The 23,544-nt window shown below is 41.6% G+C and overlaps 1 protein-coding gene across 19 annotated transcripts in view; it reads left to right on the top strand.

Annotated features, from left to right (window-relative positions):
• Positions 1-23,544, top strand: part of PTPRK (protein tyrosine phosphatase receptor type K) — a 630,811-nt gene that overhangs the window by 195,557 nt on the left and 411,710 nt on the right. For all 19 annotated transcript variants that reach the window (XM_053285989.1, XM_053285978.1, XM_053286049.1 and 16 more), the window contains exon 3: positions 16,854-17,125. In XM_053285989.1, coding sequence (XP_053141964.1) covers positions 16,854-17,125 — 272 coding nt within the window. The remainder of the gene's footprint in view (positions 1-16,853; positions 17,126-23,544) is intronic.

Raw genomic sequence — 23,544 nt, 5'->3', positions numbered from 1 at the left:
AGGAATAAAAATCTCTGAACACTACCCCTGAAAAATCTAGCATTCTAGGGTAGTAATGGGGAAAACTGTTTTGATCAAACTCAGAAACTGGGCTTGGAAGAACAAGCTGTTTGTCCTCCAAAGTCTGAAAATAGCTTAGTTTAGTTTAATAGCATTTCTAAACCAAATCAGAATTTGCTATACACTGTGATGAGGTTTTATGTACATTTAAAGGATGTATAGTGCTGTATGGCTGTTGGGGCTTGGAGCATTACCTGGGCAAAAAGGGGTTAAAGCCCATACTAAGAATTCAGCAGAGGAAAGCCCTGCAGCCCATACTTGGAAATCCCTAGTGGAGAGAATGGAGATCAGTTTTTAAATGGTCAGTTAGAAAGCGGTTAAATGGCAATGCAGTGCATTTTGATTGTTCTGGAGAGTGGGTGGTGTTCTGGAAGCTGCACGAAGATCACCAGGGTCATGTGGGGAAGGTAGATACTTATTTTATTTTATTTTATTATTTATTTAACATGTTTTTATACCTCCCAAAACTTATTTCTCTGGGCGGTTTACGACAAAATAAAAACAAAGTAAAACATTAGTTAAAACAAAAATGAAAAGTTTAAAACATTACAACAATTTAAAAATTTTTGAAGTAATATTTTAAAACATCATTAAAATGATTAAAACAATATTAATTAAAAGCCTGGGTGAACAGATGCGTCTTTAAAGACTTTTAAAAAGCTGTCAGATATGAGGAGGCTCTTATTTCACTAGGGAGCACATTCCAAAGCCTCGGGGCAACAGCGGAGAAGGCCTGTCCCGAGTGGCCACCAGACATGCTGCTGGCAACTGCAGACAGATCTCTCCAGCAAATCTCAGTGGGCGGTGAGGTTCATGATGAAGAAGGTGTTCTCTTAAATACTCAGGGCCCAAGCTGTTTAGGGCTTTATAGGTTATAACCAGCACCTTGTATTTTACTCAGAAACATATCCACAGGCAGTGTAGCTCTTTCAATACAGGAGTTATATGGCAGGAGATATACTCCTGCCTTCCCCCAAGCCCTTCCTAGTGAGCACAGATTTGGGTCATGTTGTTGGAATTTTTAATGCCTAATTTTCCCCAGTAGCCAAATTTTAGCGATGGGTTAATTGGGTCCTGACCAGCTTTTTGCCCACTGCCCAGAAAGTGAAACGCACACACATACACACCAGAAATCAAGTTAACATTTTATTTGAGTTACATTAGAAATAGGTTAAAGGAACAAATCTTAAGAGGTTTAAACATATTAAGGAATTCAGTAGGCATCTCACCACTCCTGATGAATCAATCTACAAATCAAACTCAGCAATACAAAAGATAAAACTTAAAACAGGAGGCTCAATGAAAAAGAATTAAAAGAAGAAGAAAACTATAGCCAGGAGTTTGGCTAGAGAAAATTATGAGTAAAATCAACAGAGGTAAAGCCAGAGCTTGAAGCCCAAAGCTACGAAAAAGGTGCAAAAATCAAGAGGAGGAGGGGAAAAGGGTGGAAGAAAAATTTTCAAAATCAAATCCATGATCCAAACTTTTATAATCCCAGGCCATGTCTAATTACAGGATACCAACCATTTTGATTAGAAAGTCATTATTTTAGAATCGTTAGGTATTGATCAATATTGCCTTGTGTGCAAGAATTATGAATTGCTAACTTATATAGTTGCATATTTAGATTAAATCGTTTCACCAGTTGGTTGACCATTGCCTAATGGCCAATGCTCAGCAGAAAAAGCCCCTTCCGTGTTCATGTGATTTTTCTTGTTAGAAAACAAGCCATTTACTGGTATCTGATTTGCATAAATGATACATCCATCTAAATTCATCTAACTGTCCCATTGCCATGCTAACTTCCCTATTCTCTACAAAGAGCCCTATTCTCAGTCAGGCCATGGCATAGCACAGAGAAAGCACTGGTCGCTCTGGCTGATGACTTGTATCATTGCCTTGAAGAGGGTAGTGTCCCTCTCTTGGTCCTTTTAGATCTCTCAGCGGCTTTCGATACTATTAACCATGGTATCCTTCTGGAGTGCCGCCTGCACGGGTTGGGTATTGGGGTCACTATTTTGCAGCGGTTCCGTTCCTTCCTTAGTGGACGTTTTTAGTCGGCGTGCATTGGTAGTGAGTGCTTTGCCCTGTGGCCACTCCTTTATGGGGTCCCTCAGGGCTCGGTTCTCACACCCATTATTTTTAATATCTACATGAAATCACTGGGACAGGTCATCCATCGGTTTGGGGTGAGATTCCATCAATATGCCGATGGTACTCAGCTGTATATTGCCACTCCAGGTCACTCCGGAGATGCTGTTCTGTGCTTGCCCAGTGTCTAGAAACTGTCAGGGTCTGGATGGGCCAAAACAAGGCCAGACTTAATCCCACCAAGACTGAGTTGCTTTTGCTGACTTCTCAACCTAGCCAAGTTGAGTCTATCTTTGAACGGTGTTGCACTGCCCCTGAAGGAGGTGGTCCGCGACTTGGTGGTCCTCCTGGACTCGCGACTCATGTTCGAGCAGCAGGTGGAGGCTGTGGCCACAGCTACCTTTGCCCATCTTTGGCTGGTTCACTAGTTGCATTCCTATCTTGACTGGCAGGCCCTGGCAATGGTAACTTATGCTCTCGTCATCTCTCATTTTGGATTACTGTGATGTGTTGTACCCAGTGTTGCCTTTGAAAATTACCCAGAAACTTCAGTTGGTCCAGAATGTGGCAGCCCACCTGCTTATGGGTGCTAGGAGATATGATAGTGTGACACCTCTTTTGCGGTTGCTGCACTGGTTACCTATTTGCTTCTGGGTGCAATTCAAAGTGCTGGTTCTCACCTTTTAAAACCCTTCAGGGCTTAGCACCTGTTTACCTTCACTACTGCCTTTCCCAGCCAGTCCTGTCCCGTCCTGTGAGATCTTCTCAGGTTGCCCTTCTTTCAGTCCCTGATCTTAGAGAGGTCCATAGTACTAGGGCCCATGTAAGGGCTTTCTCTGTTGCTCCCCCGCACTCAGGAATTCTCTCCCCACCAGATTCGATCTGCCTCCTCCCTTTTGACCTTTAGATTCTGATTGAAGACATTTCTTTTCTGCCAGGCGTTTGCCCTTGGTATTTAAAAAATAATAATTCAGATGCTGTTCTTGCTTTGTACACCACCCTGAGTCTGTGGATTGGGCGGCATATTAAATCTTTTAATAAATAAATAATAAATAAAACTTCGAAAAGGATCTAGACCAAAGTTGAGATATGGATTATTGATTCCATACGCATAGAAGCTCCTTATGTGATAGAAATAATGTGATTACATATGGGGTATGTGTGTACGTTTAAAAATGAAAGCTCCCTACTCCTTCAGTGTGGAGTAGGACCTTGCTGTGTACTTGAGATGAAAACTGCAAGCTGCCTAATTCTATATTTCTGAGCTGGAAAATTTAGTGACAGCACTGATCCTATTTAGAGTTCCCAAGTACTCTGGGAACCACCCAACCCTCTCCCTTGTGGTTCAGCTCCTTGGTTTAAAATGAAAAGATTATATGGGGTTGCTTTAAATCATTGATACTTCCCACACCATTCCTTATTACAGTTTACTTCAGGCCACTGCACCTGTTGACAGCTCTTTTTCACAACATTTCATACAAAAAAGATGTCCCTTATGCTAACAAATATGCTAATACAATAGTTTTAGGGACAAAATACAGTATGTAGCATTAGAAATGATTGTAATATTAAGAAATATTAAGCAATAATTTACTATGACAGTGTTGGTATTGGGGAAATGTATTGGGTCTGTTAACAAGCCAATTATTCATGACAGTGAGTTTCTTTGGCTTGGTCTAGAACAGTTGTTCTTGTTCATATGCAGCTGCTTTGAGTTAGGATAGTGTTGTCTAAAACTGAACAGAGAACACTGATTTTTCATGGTGGTACAGAAAAAGTGTTCTCTTAAATGAGATTGTACAGTGGATAAAAATACTTTCGTTTATCTCAGAATATTCCCCACTTCTATTCCTTCTCAGAGCTGGAATTTAAGATGCTTACATTAGGCATGTGCATGAATTGATTTATTCAATTCAATTTGTGCCTGAATTTAATCACCCCTGATGTGAATGTGGCTGAATCTGTCCCCCTGAATCAACCCAGATTCTATTTGGATTCGATTCTATTTGGATGTGGATAGATTCGGACCACTTATAAAGGTCCTAGGGGCACCAATTCTGAGTGGTGGGTAGGATCCCATGGGTGCCACCTACCAACCAGATTTCAAGGCAGTGCCCCAGTGGGGCACTTGGTTGATTTTTAATGATTTTTTAAAAAGGTTTTTAATGATTTTGTATATTTCTGCCATCAGAAATAATGGGGATTTGAAGTCACCCTATTCTAACCCTAACATGGTTCCCCAGCTTTAATTCTTTTTAAAAAAAGCTAAGCTCTAGCCCTTGTAGAAGTGGAGTTATGGAACAAAATGTGTGGTCACTATTTTTCTAGTGTTTGGATTCTATGGTGTATAATAACTTTCCCTCATAATGAATCCGTATGAGGATTAATTGCACACCTTCATTTCTTCTGTTCATTTTTACTGTCATTGGACAATGCCAACTGTCAACTGCCATGTGCCAACAACCCCACCCCCAACCTATAAGACAGTGGGGTACTCAGTTTATTTTTTAGGAATACTTAAGGGCTTAGTTTCTTTGGTGTCTAATAATCTTTCCTCACACTGAATCCCTGTGAGGATTCATTATACGCCTTCATTTCTTCTGTTCATTTTGACTGTAATTGGGCAGTGCCAAATGTCAACCGCCATGTGTCAACTACACCCACCCCACACACCCACTGGGGTGCTCAATTTATTTTTTAGAAATTTTTGAAGTGTTTAGATCCTTTGGTGTCTTCTTTACACACCTTCATTTGTTCTGTTCATTTTGGTCCCACTGCTTTGTGGGTAGGGGTGGGGAATTAGTGGCATCCCATGTGCCTACCCCCTGCAACCCACAAGCCACTGGGTAATCAGTTTATATTTTAGGAATGTTTGTGGGGTTTAGATTCTTTGGTGTGTAATGAATCCTCAGGGATTCATTATGAGGAAAGGTTGTTAGACTTCAGAGTCTAAACTCTTGAAAAAAATTCCTTAAAATCAGGGAGCTGGGTTGAGGCCATGTGATTGCCGGTCCGGCCCCCACTCCTGCAGCACAACACGTCCAGAGCTTGACTTGAGCAGACATGTTGGGGCGAGTGGGCCTTAAGGGCCTGATTAGAGGCAGGAAAGAGGTCACTCTTCTTGGCTTGCTGCAACAGCATTTTGCCAGCCCAGCAATCCCGTGGGTTGACCTTCTCGGGATGGTTGCTTTGGTCTGGTGCTGGGGAGATTCAGAGCACCCATGTGTAGCTAGGACTGGGCTGCAGAAACGTGGCTGTGACATAGTGGTGAGCGATGGTGCTTCAGCTTGGGCGGGTGGGTAGTGGCAGTGCAAGTGCAGGGCTACAAGGCCTTTTGGTGAACTCACATCGCTGTAGCCCCTCCTTTACCTGGCCTAGGAGCCAGTTGTTGGCCGCAAGCTTCGTGAGTTGTTGGCCTCTCCTTCCAGCAAAGCACCAGGTCACCAGCTGCGACTGTGCCAGCAGCCAGGCCTAGGGTCTGCTTGCCTGGTGCCCCCCCCCCGCCATTGTGTCCTTACCCTCTATGGCCATTTTCAGTTCAGTGGGGGTAAGGGGGGGCACTCTTGATTCGTTAACTTGGGGCATTCATTGCTTCCTTGATGTGGGCATCCTTAACTCATGGGGTAAAACGTCACTTATCGGGGCGCATTATCAATTCATTACAACACATCTGATGGGAGTTCACTTTTCCTGTTGGTGCTAAAAGCTTGCCATCAACTAGATGGAATACGTTGTTCTGTCTCTCCTGACCTTCCGCAATTTGCATACCCCCATTGCAGAAAGTGGGTAAATCCACACTTGGCGAGTTATTCGATGATATGCGTGCTCAAAAGTGCTCTCTGAACCATCTTTAAAGGTTCTCACTTGGCGTTTTTGTTTGAGTGGGATTGCACTCCAGGGGGAAGTTCTCATCTTGTTTGAGTAAAAAATTAGTGCTGGGGGGAAAGGGAACTATCTAATTTGGGTGTCCCTCTTTGAGTCCACACAAGACTCCATTACTTATGTTTCCTGTTAACTATTTTAAGCTCGGCAGCAGGTTTCAAAAATGCAATGAAGTTGGTAAACACTGGAGCGTAAGGTACAAAAACCGAACAGATACCACATGTTTCCACAGGAATGTTCATTACACAGTTCTTCCCAGCGGGAGCCAGGCTAGGAACTGTGGGCACTGCTGAGCCAGCAAAGTATGAGCTGTTAGTGGCACACACAAAACAGTCTGCTCTCAGTTTATTAAGTATTACTCCTACAGCTTTTTGTATACTGCTTTTCAATGAAAGCTTCCAGAGAGGTTTACATTGAATGAATGAATGAATGAATGAATGAATTGAGAATGTGTATCACTGTTCCCGAAGGGCTCACGGTCTAAAAGTGAGGGTGGGTCTGTAGCTCAGTGGCAGAACCTCTGCTTTGAATGCAGATGGTCCCAGGCTCAATCCCAGGTTGGCAGCATCTCCACTGAGGGCTGGTAAGAGTCTTGTCTGAAACCTTGGAAAACCACTTTCAGTCAGCTTGAACAATACAGAGCTAGACAGGCTGATGGTTTGACTCACCAAGGCAGCTAACTAGGTCCCTTTAGGGGCAAGGCTGTAGCTCAGAGGTAGAGTATCTGCTTGACATAAGATAGACACCAGTAACGGTCTCTGGAGGGATGCTGTGCAGGGGTTGGATGGGGCCTGTTGCTTCCTCCCACTCAATAAAGAACATCACCACATTGAAAAGGTGCCTCTTGGCCCAGTTAGCAGGGTTCAGTACTTTGTACCAACAACATATGCCTAGCCGGGAGCCACTGTATAATCTGATTTTAGTGACATTACTTACATTGAAGGGATATGCCATGCCTTTTGAGGAAAGCACGAAATTAATTGGGGGAAAGAAATGCACACATACCTTTCCAATCTATTAAAATGGAGAGGAAAGGGAGATTATTAGCCCCTAGTTTGGCTGGGGTTTTGTGGTTATTTAGCAAAGTCCAAGGAAGCTACCAGTCCTGTTACTGAGTTCAGAGTTTAGTTGTGGCAGCTAATTAAGGAACACACATGGAGATCACTTTAGAGTCTAAACTAAATAGATTTATCAGTGAAAGACATTTAAGATAGAGAGCTATCCTATCTATTGGCTACATAATGCATAGGGAGAGAGAGAGAGGTTCCCATCTTCTCTATAGGGGGAAGTAAGAGGACGACTCCCTACAGGAAGTACGTGAGAAGTCAAAGCAGGGGGCATAGGTTAGGGCATGCAGGGATGGGTAAGGAGACCCTCACTGGCCACCTCTACTCTCTATGGTCCTAGGGGTCATTGGGATTGGGGCAGAAGGTTGATGCACTCTAACTTCATTTCAGGGATTCTAAATCCCTACTTGGCCAGGTGCATATCCAACCAACTCTCCCAGTTCACACCTGCAATTGAAGTTGGCTCTCTTGACCTTTGGGACATATGCATAGGCCTTTTATCCAAATACTCTATAGGGTTTAGAGGGGGTTTGTACCCAGGCCATTGATCATATGGTGTCTTGTCTGTTGCTTTGGTTGGCAATTTGTTTTGAGAGTAATTCTCAGTCATCACTGCTTCTTGCCAAGATTTGTTGGCCAAGCTTGCATCATGTAACATGCATCTGGTCATTTCTAATAGAGAGGGTAGGAGGAAGTAGTATCATGGGACTTCCCATGATCCTTTAGGAATGTTTTCATGTCATTTGGACAGGTATTCGCCTAGTTGTGGAGGCTTCTTCCAAATTTGTTTTAACCAGGGCAACATACGCTTTAAATTTTTAGATACTTTGTCTCTCAGAGCACATACATAAGTGAATCTTGAATCATCATAAATATGAGTATATAGTGATTGCCACCCATAGTCTCTTCAACAGACCACAGAAATCAGGTTTAAGTTCCAGAGGATGTCGTGACTCCCTCTTTGTTTGTCCAGGAAAGTGGGGTCTCTCCCCCGCCCCTACCCTTTATTAGGTTTGATCATGATTATATCAGCATCTTTGGTAAGGTAGTAAACTTTGTCTTCAAGTAACTTTGCAACCTTTATTAACTCCATGCCACACAGGGATCATTTCTGTCTATAGCGGGGATTAAGAGGCATCCTGGATGCGATCCTTTCAACCTGCAGCTAGTCATGTCCTATTCCGGGTTGCCACGTGGTAAGGCCTAGTTCCTTGACTGCCTCTGTCTGTGTCTGGTTCATTAAAGACAGCATGCTGTCTGTCCATATCAGGGACTAGGAGCATTCTGGATCAAGGATCCATTCACTCTTTCCATCAGACTGCCTGCAATGCAGCTAATCATGCCTTTTATTCCTGTTTGCCACATTTTTATTTTATTTATTTATTGTTGAATTTCTATACAGCCTTTCATTAAAAACAACCCCAAGGCGGTTTATAAAAGTTAAAAACATACAATAAAAATGACAAAATATTAAGCTAAAAATGTAAAACAAACCTAATTTAAAAACTATAAAATACAAGCATAAAAACTATAAATGAGTAAAAACACATAGAAGCAGCAGTAGACACAGTCATGTAAAAGCCTGGATAAAAAGCCAAGATTTAAGAAGCTTTCTAAAAACTGTGATGGAGTCCGAGGAGCGAATGGCCACTGGGAGAGCATTCCAAAGTCTGGGGGGGGAGGGGCAGCAACAGAATTGTTTGGTGTTCAACTGGTGGCATCCTTGTGGGTGAAGGGTGGTGTATGGTACAGCCCCTCAGGGTTTAGCAGACCGGGCAGGCTGGGAATTCACCGCTTTTAGTTGGTTGCTTGGCTCACCTGCTCAGAGCTGTGCAGCTTGAGGTGGAGGTGACACGGGCTGCCACCTCCTTGACACAGGAAACTGTGCGGCAGGGAATTGGCTACCCAGTGGCTGCTGGTGGCCTGATCCTGGCCCGGTTGCTCTGCCCAAAAAGATGGGGGCTGACAGCTATCACTAGGAGACTGGATGTCCCTCTGAGGGGGTGGAGTCACCCTCACTACAGTTTATGTTTTCCTGTTGCATCTCCTCCAAATTCTGTGGCCCCAGTTATATCCATATACGTGTGTCCTATCTTCTTTGTCCTATCTTCTTACCCCTGCTAACTGGGCAAAGAGGCACATTTTACTGTGGTGATTCTCTGCATTTAGCAGGCGGAGAGTAACTGGCCCTATCTACCCCCAGCACAGTACTTCCAGTGACTGTTGCTGGTGTCTATCTTGTGTTTCTTGTTAGAATGTGAGCCCTTTGGGGACAGGGTTCCATCTTATTTGTTTGTTATTTCTCTTTGTAAACCTCCCTGAGCCATTTTTGGAAGGGCGGTATAGAAATCGAGGAGTTGTTGTTGTTTGTGGGGCGGGGTCTGGGAGCAAATGGCAAATGAAGTTCAATGTTAACAAGTGCAAAGCAATGCACTGGAAAAGGTGTAGGAGGGCAGCCAATATGATCAGAGGCCTAGAACACCTTCCTTGCAAGGCAAGGCTACACCTGGGGCTTTTTAGTTTAGAAGAGGGTTTAGATAGTTTAAGATAGTTTAGATAATTTAGTTTAGATAGAGGTCTATACAATCATGCATGGTGTTGTCTCCCTCTGCCACAAGATGTGGTGACAGCCAACAACTTGGATCGCTTAAGAGGGGTTTCAATAACTTAATGGAGGAGAGGTCTGTCAACAGCTCCGTACCAGCTCTGTCTATCAACTACTGTCTATCAACTACTCTATCAACGGCTACTAGTCTGAGGGTTATAGGAACCTCCAGCCTCAGAGGCAGGATGCCGCTGAATACCAGTTGCAGGGGAGTAACAGCAGGAGAGAGGGCATGATCCTATTTCTGGCCTTTGGGCCAAACTAGACATTATCTTGGCAAAAGTATGGTCCCATGCTGAAGATTCAGATGGAAGATGCAAGGATAAGGAACATTTACATAGGAAGAGGAAAGAACGCTTTACCCTTCCTGCACCTCTTGATTACATTGCAAGTGTTCTTCTGAAGCTGTTTTTCCACTTCCCCTTTTGCTGCCCAGCAAGAACAATTTAAATGCCCAGGCTGGAATAGCATTTGCAATGGAAAATCTAGGATATTGAGGAAGGTTAAGCTGTTTATTTGCATCTGCCAGTTTTCCTTTTAGTATATTGAGGTGGGGAAAAGATCAGGAACTCTGTTGTTGCCTCTTAATATCTAGTTTTGTGTTTAGAAGTTCAGAAATGTGAATATATACTTTTTATAGTTCAAAGTTACCTTAAATTTACAGTTTCTAGAACATGATGCTGAAGGATTTCTGTTTTTGAAGGAATATATCCAGCCTTTTAATCAAGGATACATACAAATATTAAAGATGTGATTTGCTGAAGGTAGATCAAACTCCTATTCTGAATTAATGGGAACTAGCTTAACCTGTGCAGAGCATCTGCACGCTAGTACTTGATTGCTCCCCTGCCACAGTGCCCCTCACCTCGGAAATCTCTCCACTTTCACTTGAGCCACAGTCCTGCTGCTCCTCCTCCTCCATCCGGTTGCTTCCACCCCCCTCTTGTTCACTCCGCCATCCCTTTACTCCATCCCCTCACCCCTCTTGGTCATAGCTGCAGCACTGCTGGTGCCTATTGGCCAAGCTGCAGCCCCCTATCCCCAGAGACCTCCCCACCCTCACCCAAGCCCCGCTCTTGCTCCTTCCCACAGGAGCAACAGCAGCAATAATTGACCAGGCCCTTCCTCGCTGCCGCCATGGCAGCTCATTCCCCTCAGGCCGCTGACAGGCCCGGGCACGTCCCTTGCCTGCCTGCCTCCGCCAATGGCATCAGTAGCCGTAAAGAGCAGCAGTGGTTGACTGGGTCCTTTCTTGCTGCCAATAGGCACCTCCATGGCCGCTTCTTCCCCTCAAGCCGCTGACAGTCTCGGGCCTGTCCCTCACCCTTCCGTCTTTTTTCTTCCTTCCTTTCTTTCTCTATTTCTCTCCTCCACTCAGTCTTCCCCTCTGTTTTTCTTCCCCTCCCTTCTTTTTTCTTCCTTTCTCTCTTTCTCCCTCTCCCTTCCTGAGTTAACAGATCTTGTTTATCTTGTTTCCTTGTCTAATTCACACAGCAGCAGCCTACTTCTCCTGAAGGGCTCTTTCCTCCCTCACGGCCCCTTTCTTCATAGACCCCTGCCCACTATCATTTTATAGATATATAGATGCCTCTCCTCTACAATCAAGAACATCTTCCAACCAGTAACAGTTGCATACTAACTGACCTTAACCATCACAGGCTCCTCCTTCGTTTCTGCATATGGAATCCCCAGTGCCTGATCACCACAGTGCTTCTGCTTGCGAACTCTCATGAGAGCTGCCATGAGTACACCATAGAGAATTATATATATAGATGGTGGAGGGATGAGGAAAGAGGCAGTACATTTGTGGGATGTATTCTGTTAAGTAGTGTCAGTGATGTCAGAAGTGCATTAGTTGAAAGTTGCTGAATATGTGCTTTGGTTTAAAATGGCTATTACATTATTTTATTGAATATATTAGTATTTTTCTATAATATTATGTTGCACAATGTATGAAAATTTATTAGAAATGTATGATTTTAAAAAAGTTTTCATGTGTATCTTTTCAGTATGAAAAAGTACATGGTTTATAGATTGGTTGTAGTGGTTCCTAGATTGTACCATTTCACCCTGTAAATTTGATGGTGGTGGTGGTGACAATTACATTTTTAATGCTTCCTCACAGATGTTGAAAAAGTGGATAAAGACACACACTCTCTCTCTTAAGCACACAATCAAAATTAGTTAACAGGAGGCTCAGAACTGACAAAAGCAAGTACTAAACACAACATTAATTAAATTAGTTAAATCAAAATTAGTTAACCAGGAGGCTCAGAACTGACAAAAGTAAGTACTAAACACAACACAAAATTATTTTATGGAATGTGTTGTTCCAAGATCTGGTAATGGCTGGTGGTTTACATCACTTCAAACCAGTAGAGGCTGGTAATTCCTGGGACTAGGTCTGTGTGGGGGGGGCATGCTAGGCAGGGCAAGTGATGGTTGGAGCCACAGGTATTTGAGAGTTGGAGCCAATTGTGGGCAGCTGTGGAGGTGGAGCCAGGACTAGATGGGTGCTTTAGCAATAACTGTCAAAGTGTCGATTTGTAGATAATGCGTGGGATCAAAACACACACACACCCTCAATTGCTCATCACACCTGAATTGCTCATCAGTAGAGATACAGAGAAATATGGAAAACATCAGTTGCTTTATAGTGCTAAACATCAGTCTACTACAGTATAAAGCAAACATCAGTCTACTACAGTAGTGTGTAGATTTGTATCTAACACAGCAGGATCAAACAAAAGCACCCTGACCACACACACACACACACGGAACTGTACAAGCCACAAGTAAAGCACAGGCCAGCTACATACAAAAGGCGGCTTCTGTGGAGGGTAAATGCATTCTGAAGTCTCCAGGGCAGCTCTGTCTGCCTGATTATTTCAAAAATGAATACTAATACTAATAATAAACCAGAAAGAACTCTGAACCAGAATGGTACCATGGTTAGAGTGCTGGACTAGACTGGGGAAATCCAACTTTAAATCCCCATTCAGCCATGAAACTTACTTGGTGACTCTGGGACAGTCCCTTCTCTCTCAGCATAACTTTCCTCATAGGGTTGTTGGGAGGATAAATGTAACCATGTGCAGCACTCTGGGTTTCTTGGAGGAAGCATGTAAAAGCAAATAAGCCTATATAAGCCACAGGTAAAGTAGAGACCAATCACAAAAGTTGAGAACAAATGCATTCTGAAGTTAGAAGGGCAGCTCTGCCTGCCTATTTCAAAAATATTTACAGTACATAAATAATACCTCTCAGTTTATGTGAACCCGCTTATGTTTAACAGCTTTCTTCCAACTCTCATCTTATCATGTGATAAATTTGTTTTTATCTGGACCAGGGCTGCACAACTTCAGCAATCCTGTTGTTGTTGGACTACAACTCCCATCATCCCTTACTATTGGCCACTGTGGCTGGAGAGGATGAGAGTTGTAGTTCAACAGCTTTTTGGAGGACCAAAGTTGTGCAGCCCTGATCTAGAATTTGTTTCAGTCAAAGTTGTGTCCATGAGCCTCGGTTATTTTGTTAGAAAACATTCTTAATTTTTAGCTTTTGTCAATCTTGCTGACAATTTTTCAAAGCATTTTATCTAAGGGTCAATTCAGGGGCAAAGGGAATTTGCTAGCAGCTGTGGGATGAGCTCTTCCAGTGGCCCCCCACCCTTCTGCTAATGTGTGCGTGCATGAGTGCATGCCAACCACACCCTCTGTGTATGATGTCATTCACAAGGGGAGTGGCCACCTGCAGCAAGATGGGTAAGATGCTTGTCGGCTGTTGCACTTAACGCCTTGTTCTTGTACTGTTGGGGACTGAACTCCAGTGGTGTGCAAAAAACGTGCCAAGTGCAGCACACTCGAAGCAGGGAGGGATGAGTGCCAGCGGCCCCCAAAGGTGTAGAGGAAAGCTCTGGTGGCCCCCAGAAGTGCTTCCCTGCTCAATGGTGGCCACGTGCCTAGAACAGTTGATTCTAATATTGGTAATAGTGAAATTTGGATATGTGTGTTTTCTCTCTCTTATTCTGCTAGAAAAATGAATGGCACTAAAAACAATTGAGCTGCACCTCTTACTAGAGCAGTGACAACTTGTTTTTCACACCATCCTAACAAGGAAATTCGCAATGAATTTAACAACCCAATGTGATATGCATTCTAAAATCCCCCTCTTGAATACAGTTTTGGAAATTTAGGCATGGTGAAGAAGATAAGTAAGAGGGCTATAACACATATAATCAACTACACACCCTGTTAAATCTTTATTCAGTGGCTCATATGTTCTGCAACGTTAGGAAGGCAGAGCAAGAGCTGGGCTCTCACAGCGAGGCTGCTATGGAGGTCAGCCAAAGGCTTTTTTTTTTACAACCAACCACATGTGGAGGGGAGCACTGTTCCATCTAACAGGGATTCCCCGATGTTGTTCACTAAAAACTCCCAGCATCCCCAGCTGCAGTGCCTTTGGCTGGGTGTTATGGGAGTGGTAGTCAACAACATCTGGGAATCCCTATTAGAGGAAACACTGAGGGGGAGTCATTTTCACTGCTCTTCTCTCCCTCCAAAAGTATGTTTTGGTTTTCAGAAATTTGTCCCTGAAGGCTGCACAGATTGAGGTCATATCTGAAAGGGATAATGAGTGGTAATAAGTGTGGCCATCTGCTCCACCAGTGTTTAGGGCCGGGGAAGCTAAGAGAGAGGACCACCAGCTAATTAAAAAGAAATAGTTGTAACAGACTGGTTGGTTGAATGAATGTGTTTTGAATATTACTAAAATAGCAATATAGGTGCATTTGAACACAGGCCTGTGTTGTCTCTGGGTTTTGAATTTTATGGTAGATTTAGTATCTAGTTTGTAAAACCCTTGTTCAAATAACTATGGGATTCCTCAGTTGAAGCATTAATTTCTGTGCACAGATTATGATCTCACTTGACAACATCCAAACTAAGTTAGTCATTATTAAGTCCCACTGAAATTAATGGGATTTATGTTCATTATGACTTACTAGTTACTGATTTTGGTGGTGCTTAGTCAGGCAGCAGCGATATAAGAAGATACTGAAAGGCATTATTTCATACTGCGCTGGAGGAGGCAATGGTAAACTCACCCTGTATTCTACCAAAGACAGCCACAGGGCTCTGTGGTTGCCAGGAGTCAACAGTGACTCGATGACACACTTTACCTTTACTTTAGTCATGAGCAACTAGTCTGGATGTTGTCCACTCTGTGAGGGAGGCAGGCAGGTGAAATGACAAAGCAAGCTCTTTGAGTATAAGACAATAAAATGTAATTTGTGTGCTACATACCTTGTACCAATTACTTTTAGAAACTCCTAATGCACCACATTAAGTCATTTGTGATCCATCGGTAGTAACTGGCAATAATTATGAACATAAATATCCTGGTGCCAATTTATTCCCGGATTTAAGAAACAAGCTGTAAAAATAAACCTGGCAAATAGCCAATGTCATCTTGCCAGTTTTTCTGAAACTTATCACTCCAGTGGGTGTTTGGTTAATCAAATATAAATGTAACTAAGCTCTTCAACTTCAGCAGTTTTGTCCTTAAATAATTTTTTCTTGCACTTAGATGCACTAATAAAATATAATCTCATGTCAGTAATAAAACTTTTGAAATGTGTTTTAATCTGTAAAGCATTACTATCTGTTCCATTAGATACCAACTTAGCTATGCTGAATTGCTTGAGAAAGCAAGTAAAAGGTTTGTAAACAAACAAAATAAAGGTTGATTTTTCTGTCACACACTGACCTATTTTTTTTATTCCAGTTGAGCTCTCAACAATCTATCCCATATTACCTCAAGTGCAATTTCAAGAGTAGTTAATAAACCTCTCTAGAAAGCTAGTTGGCATGCAGAATAGCCTCATTGCATATAAATGTAGATAAATGGCTTCGGAAGTTTAAGCTTGGTAATCTGTTATAAACAATTTTCTTAAAAGCACCTACCCAAATGCTGAATCTTGAGATGCTATACTTACCAAGAAGGGCCAATTTGTGTAGTAAGATGAGACTGTGCAACCAGCACTTACATGATCAGAAGTAAATTGGCCAGCATTTTATTAGCTGCTTAGCAGTATGGATAATAGTTAAGGAATTGATACCTACCCCTGTGTGGGATTCCTGGTATTTAGAAAGTGGGCTAGGTTTGACTTTTCCCAAAAGTGAAAGATGGTACCACTGAAGGGATATTGGAGGCATAGATTATATAGTGCCAACTAGATAATCTTAAATAACTTGAATGTAAATGTATTAAAAGTGCCTGCAACTGGTTGCCGACTTATTTGCAATGAACTCTTAATAAATTCATTGTTTAAGTCTAGATGCCTTTTCTAAGTTAATTGCTGTACCTAGAATTCCTAGCAGTCAAAATTAAGCTAATGTGTTGAAGTGGTGCATTACTTAATTTTGCTGAATTCTAGTGTGTTTTGTTTTATCCTGTTTAATGATTTTAATCTATTGTTTTCATCTCATATTAACCTGCTCTGAACCCTTGGGGCCAAGTGGGAGAAAATCAACAAAAATAACTTGTGAAATGTAGCAGGGAATGTAACAATTTTGTCTGTTGTGGGGTAGTTGCTGTTGGCACAAATATTGAATACCTCCTGAAATCATTAGGGTGGTGGTGGGATAAATGTTTTAGTTGGGAATATAGAACCGTTAGCCATCTGGGAAAGGCTACATGGAATGGTTCCATGGACCTTTCTGTTAACAGCATCACTAATGCAAATACAGCCATAATATAAAAATGACTTTTAAAGATGTCAGTTCATAAAGCCATGATTATTGCATGCTGGGATGGAAGCAAGTGATTCCCAGAGATCTGTGGCTGACATCTGTGGGAGACAAAATCTGGATCCTATATGCCAAATGGACCTTGGTCCACCAAGGCATTATTTGTATTTTAACAGCCCACTGGGACTGGTCCTATTCAAACCATGTGAATATTAGTGGTAGCTAGCTGTATAGAATTCATTTGATTTGGACTATGTCCAAAGGTAACAAGATACTATATAAGGCACTCTGTTAAAGATTATTGAAGTACAACTGGTGGAAGCTGCATCATTTTTAAAAAGAAGTCCACATGTAGCTCTACATATACCCATTGTGCCATCATCTTTTTTCTCTTGTCAGGATCATACATGATAGTGGACTCTTCACACCATGGCCATGGAGAAAAGGCACGACTTCAGCTTCCTACAATGAAAGAGAACGACACACATTGCATCGATTTTAGCTATCTTTTGTACAGCAAGAAAGGAGCAAGCCCTGGAACTCTGAACATATTGGTTAGGGTCAATAAGGGACCTCTGGCTAATCCCATCTGGAATGTTACAGGCTCCACTGGCAAAGACTGGCTACGAGCAGAACTGGCTGTCAGCACCTTTTGGCCAAATGAATATCAGGTACGCCTGGAATATCTTGTTAAAATTACAGTTATGCTTGCTTTCTACTGTTGGTATTAATTGCTGTTTCATTTCCTGGTCATGAATTGCTAAAGATCTGCTGGAGAATAGTCATAGTGAGAATTCTCAGCTGTCAGAGTTTGTAGAACAATATATCCAGATGCATTTCATTTCTCTACCAATTTAGGGCCTAGAGCAGGGCTGCTCAACTTCAGCCCTCCTGCAGATGTTGGCCTACAATTCCCAATTCCCTAATCCCTGGCTATTGGCAACTGTAGCTGGGAATTATGGGGGTTGTAGTCCAAAAACAGCTGGGGGCCCCAGGATGAGTGGGCCAGGCCTAGAAGAAGAAAGGAGGAAGGTGGCGTTTGGCAATGAAATTTATCAAAGACCCTAATCTGGGAGCTTGCTTTAGGAAGGGAAGGGAAGATGCACCTGGGTTGTTTTACTTTTCCTCTGCTAACTGAGCAAATAAGCACCTTTTAAAAGAGCTGATTCTCTTTATTTAGCCATGGGGAGTTCAACTGGCCCTATATATCTCCAGCACAGCATCCCTCCAATGGCTGTTGCTAGTGTCTGTCATGTTTATTTTTTAGACTGTGAGCCCTTTGGGAACAGGGAGCCATTTTATTTATTTGTTTATATCTATATAAACCACGTTGGGAATTGTTTTTTTAAAAGCGGTATATAAATATTCTTTGTCGTCATCATACTACAACTGTGTGGGTTTGTGGCTTGTGGGTGTGTTTTGGAAGGTAACAGGGCATTGCATACTCTGTGTTAAAGTAACCATTCAGTGCACAGATAACATAAATTCTATGTCAAGAAAAGCTGAAGGCTAAACTATGTTTCTGCATGAATAGCCATGGAGAGGGAGCTATATAGAGCAGAGAAGTGGGGGTGGGGAGATACCATCTCTGTATCTGCTGTATTTTCTTCCTCGTGGCTTTTTTTCTTATGGGTTCAAGCACTCGTGATCCTTCATCTTTGATTCATACTCTGTAAGCCTGCTGGGAAGTTTTCTCTTGTGTGGTTTCAATTAGTATTTAGAGTGTTCTTGTTACCAATAATTGAAGTAGCTGGAGTCTGATTGTGGACAGGAGGCAATGTAGTAACTGGAATGATTGTGAAGGTGTTTTCAAGTAGACACGCATCAGTGTTGAAGGTCTTTTTTTTCACCAAACTGTTTTCCTAATGGACTTTAAAAAAATATTTCATGTGCAAGAAATCTCCTTCCTCAATCCCCTGTCATTTGATGTTTTGTTTAAGAACACACCAAGGCTAAAGCTAATACTAAAAGAAAATTAAATGCATTATCTTATTTTCTTCATTTCAAATGAGAAGAGGTCAGAAGTTTGTGTTTACACAAGCTTTCTATTATAGTAAGATGTACCTACTTCTAAATACCACCTAATAGTGTGTAGTTGGAAGCCATATAATTTTGTACAATTTCAGGAGGGGAGAGAGAGCCTGCCAGTGTAGTAGATTGTTTCTTCTTCTTCTTTGAACAGTGTTCCTTTTTTTGTTTCATTTTTGTCAGAGCTTCCTTTAAGAGCATGAGGTCAACACAGCTGTTTAAAAAGTACTGATTTTTTTGTTTCTTTACAATGCTAGTTTTAAGGTTGCGTTACACTACAGAGCATGGTATGAATGTCTCCTTTGTTCAGCAGCAATTTTCTGTGACAATGCTCCAGTTCACTAACTCTGCTGGTTGCATGTTTGCCTGCAGAGAGTTTAGCAAACACTAGAGGAATGCCACACACATTAAAGACAGGGCTGACAGCTATAAATTTAATGTAGAAGCTGTGTTACAAAATGATACCACAGGCATATTCATACACACATTCATACATGCATTCCCACAAATTAGAACCCAAGAAGGTAGTATAGTTGCATAGGTGAACCAGACATATATACTCCTACAATATTTCATGTATATAGGGTGGCAGAATGTGCCCACCACAAACGTAATGCAGTTATTTCCATCCCCCATTTCACCCTAAAAAATGATTAACTTGAATAATAGAATATTTAACTTGCAGCTAGTCAGTGGCTGCCAGGAAAGGGAGAGGAAAACATTTTTTTGCTTGAAAATAATTGCTTTGAAATTGGCACATATGTGAATACCTTGTAATTATCTGGCAGTGTTTGCTTTTATCAGCGTCACTTAATAGACATTGATCCTGCTGGGAAAGATTGAAGTAAGTTCTGGGAATTTGCTGCCCTGCTTGATTGTAGCAGAGCTTGGAACGTCTGTCTTGGCAACAAATGACCTGGGCAATGAGATGGCAGCCTGTGGGAAGTTGAGGGAAGAGCAGTCAAGCTTGATTTCAGCTTTTGTTGAGTTTGTTGGTACACAGATTCTCAGCTTTAACATCTCATGTTCAAAGGATATGGGTTTCATGTAGTGAGATGTGTGCCAGTTTATGCTCAGCTGGGGATGAGACTGAAATAATGTGGTTATGAAGGGTTGCAAGCCCCTCCCTGCTATCACATCCGCCTTACTTGCACATTGTGTTCAACACAGATTATATGCTCAGTGTGAAAAACAAAAATAGTTTTTCATACATTATGTTCAACACCTGTATAGCAGTGCACTTCCTTTGTGTACCCCACATGTGAGGGGTCCTGCACTCAGGGTCATTTTTGAAATGTACAGTCAAATGTATAGTCATGTACAGTGGTCCCTCGACTTACGAACTACTCGACATAAGTATTTTTCGAGTTACAAACGGCAGTTTTAGATCCGGTTTTAGATGCGGTTTTTTCGACTTACAAATTTTTAGATGGGGTTTCCTCGACTTACGAATTTTACATGCGGTTTCCTTGACTTGCCTGCCTGTTTACTGCCTGTTTATTCTTGAAAAGAAATGTTCCTGTGCAGTTTGCAAGCCTTACTGGGGGTCTGGGTCTTTTTTCTAGGCTCCGGAACGCATTAATCCGTTCCCAATGCATTCCTATGGGAAACCGCTTTTCGACTTACGAACTTTTCGACTTACAAATGTGCATTCGGAACGGATTAATTTCGTAAGTAGAGGGACCACTGTATAGTCATTTATGCAAAAAACAAAACAAAACGTGTATGTTTGCAGACACCTGAACACTTTTATAACATAATGTTTGAGTTGGCTATAGTGTCTCGTATAAGTTTAGACCTGTGTATGACTGCTTGATTCTTTGGAAGCCTTGTTTCTATTATTTTTGTCCCTCTTTCTTTTAAGGGGAAAAAACTGAACTTGTTCTGTTCTTAACTATTATGATTTGGAGCTGAAAAACCATGAGTGAAAGGAGAAAATGTATCACTGCTGTCTCCTGAACTTTTGTGCTAGTGGAAGTTGTCTTGAAGTGCAGTGCCACAATGCATTACAATATGAGAAACATGGTGAATAAGGAAAATACAGGATCTAGCACATACATTCTAGTGGGCCACAAAACATTAAAAATTGCCACATATTCCCACTTAGAAATGAAGTAAGCACTCCCATGGGAAGGGACAGGGAGTGTGCACTTCCATGGTAGAAGGAGGTATAATGGACCTTGGCTTCAGTTGAGGTTTCGCATGACACCTGAAACTGCCCAACCTCTACCATTTGCAGTTTTTGAACCAGTTATCAAAGGCAGCCCCACATACAGCATGTAGAATACTTCAGCTTTGAGGTTATGTTTGTGAGACTGATAATTATTAGGTCAGAATCATCTTCTGTGGTGATCACATTGGTGGTATTTGGGGCTCTAAACATTTAGGCAATGTCACTGTAATAGTCCACAGTTGATCACAAATCATGGAAGTACAGGCCTTTTGGTAAGTGTTCCTTTCTTTCTCCAACAGATTTCTGAAACACTCTGTGTTCAGTTTTTAGTAAGCTGCTGTTTTGTGGTTTTTAGTGGTGGCTGGCTTTTATTTTACTGCCTCATTGTTTTTTGCTGCTACTTGTTTTGTAATTAACTGTTTTGGATACTTTTTTTCACTGTTAATTTTTATTACAGTGATTGTATGTAGCTTTGCATACCTGGTTAGAAAAGGGACCCTTAAATAGTTTAAATAAATACAATATCAACATAGATCCTAATTATTCCTATTATTGTAGGAAACAAAAATGTAAATGAATTTTCTTTGTTATGGTAAAAATGGCAGCTGAAGGTGAAGGATGGGAGGTAAAGGTTTCCGGTATATTTTAGAACAGTATTTCCTATATTTGTAATTTCATATTACAAATATATGGGCACAGTATATTTTTTAGACTTAAAACTGGAGGTACACTTTACTCCTCCACTGAGAGCAGATATATTTCCCAAGGGCCATATACAATACTGGTTCAATGCTATGTAGTTTAAAAGGAAGGGAAGAAAGACTAACTGCCTACTCTCTTTTCTGTGGTCACTAGTTTACTGCTTCTGCTGCAGCCATACTGAGCAGAAAGTGCAGCTTTTAAAGGCAGAGGAGATTTGGGGGATTGGGCGAAGCAGTTAAATTGCCTGGAAAAATAAATAGATATTTTTCAAATACTTGGGCTTATTTTCCAGTCAATACTATACAATGCAGTCCAGTGCAAGCTTGGAGGCAAGTCACGCATTACTGGCTTGCATATCGTGCTGAGAAACATCTGTGTTTCGAGAGCCAGCCATGCTGATGCTGGGCTTTACAAAGCATGTCTGTGTAGCTGCAACACAAGCTATCTCCATCCTACCGAGCATTGCACAAGCACAACCGCATTGCATGGACATGCTTGGTCCATGCTTGGACACGCCCTGCAGCTCTTGAAATGTGGATGTTTCTCTCTGCAGTATGTGGGCTACTGTTTCCAGTCCTGCTACTATCTGAAGTTCTTTTTAACTGGAGAAAACCCAGGGAATGAATCTGGAATGTTGTGCATGCACAACGCATACTCTTTAACTGAACATTAGGTCCTCCTCCATTCTTTTATAAATGAACCAAATCTCAGAAAAAAACTGAAATTTAATGTACTTGGAAAGAAGTCTGTTTAAACAAAGTAGGACTGACTTCTTGGTAAATATGCTTTAAAAGCCAGCTGCTGGTTACTTCTTTGTACCTTTTTGAATTCTGTGAACTTCTTGAGAAATGTTACTCAGAACTGTACATTGTATCCTAAATACTGTAGCATCACATCACAGATCTATTTGTGGCATTTATAAGATACTCATTACTATATCTTTCCTTTTTAGTAGCCGTGGCAAATACTGGTGGACACATAGTAGTCATGTAAAGTGTGAATTGGCCATGGGAAAGAAACACAGGTGTGATGGTGTCACATAATAACAGGCTGAACTGTCCCCGATTTAACTTCTGCTGTGGACTTACTAGACAGCCTTTGGCAAGCTTAAGCCTCTCAACTCTATCTGCCAATCTGCAGAATGGGGTTAAAATGCTCATCTACTTTACTGAGTTGTAAAGAATTTAAAAAGACAGAATTTATGTACCACCTTGAACACTTTCAAGTGCTTCACATATTTTTATCTATGGGTCAATTCCATTGAGAAATTATCTGCTGAAATTTCCATTCTATATTTCCCTAGTCTGTATATTTAAATATAGTGCTTTGAGGCTGGAAATGAAGAGACCTCTATTTTGGGGTATATGTTTTAAAAAACACCCCCCCAAAAAACCCTGCTTAATAACCACTTAGTTGCTTTGAAGGATTTGCATAATAATTATAAAGCAGTTTTGATTTCAAAATGCAATGCCAGTGGTGTGTTTTTCCAAGCTGCTTGTCAATCATATGGTCTCGCTGGCCCCTTAAAAAAACACCACCACCATCTACAACATATTCACTCCATGCTGTTTTGTAGTCATGCCTTCACATTGTAAATGAGGTAGCTCTGAACAGAGGTGACTCCATTCATAAGGTCACCATGAACTTGTTACACAAGGGATTTTTTCTGTTTCTAAGGATCATCATAAATAAAAAGGCCTGACAGGTTTCGCATTCTGATGCAAGTGGTAAGAGAATAGAGATAACCTAGTATTTGTAATGAAAGGATGTGGCAAATTGCTGATAAGACTATCATAGTTAGTGACAAATTGATTTGTATAAAATTCCTTCATGTGGAGAGATGCTCATTGCCACTCCCTGTGCCACCGCCAGCAACTGACACTTTTTAGTTATGACTTTCTGTAAATAAGAACAGTGCTCTGCAGTGACAGGCATGTTACTTTTTCTATTTTCTCTTAAAACACTGAAAATATTTGAGTGTCACTCATTTTTGTGGCTCAGACATTTTTGCAGGAAAAATATTGTAAAGTTAGCTTCCGTTGCTCAGAGGAGGGAAGTTAAATCTCTCAACCACCACCAAGGGCCCAATCAATTTTTAAAAACTTTTACTCTTTCAAAAAAATTGCTGGAGATCCAACCATATACCATGCAGGGGCCTACATTCAAAGAACCTGGGCTACCAATGAA

The sequence above is a fragment of the Hemicordylus capensis genome, chromosome 1 (genome assembly GCF_027244095.1).
Source record: "Hemicordylus capensis ecotype Gifberg chromosome 1, rHemCap1.1.pri, whole genome shotgun sequence".
NCBI lineage: Eukaryota > Metazoa > Chordata > Lepidosauria > Squamata > Cordylidae > Hemicordylus > Hemicordylus capensis.
Note: the sequence above shows the minus strand (reverse complement) of the source record. Positions and strands in the feature narration are given on the sequence as shown.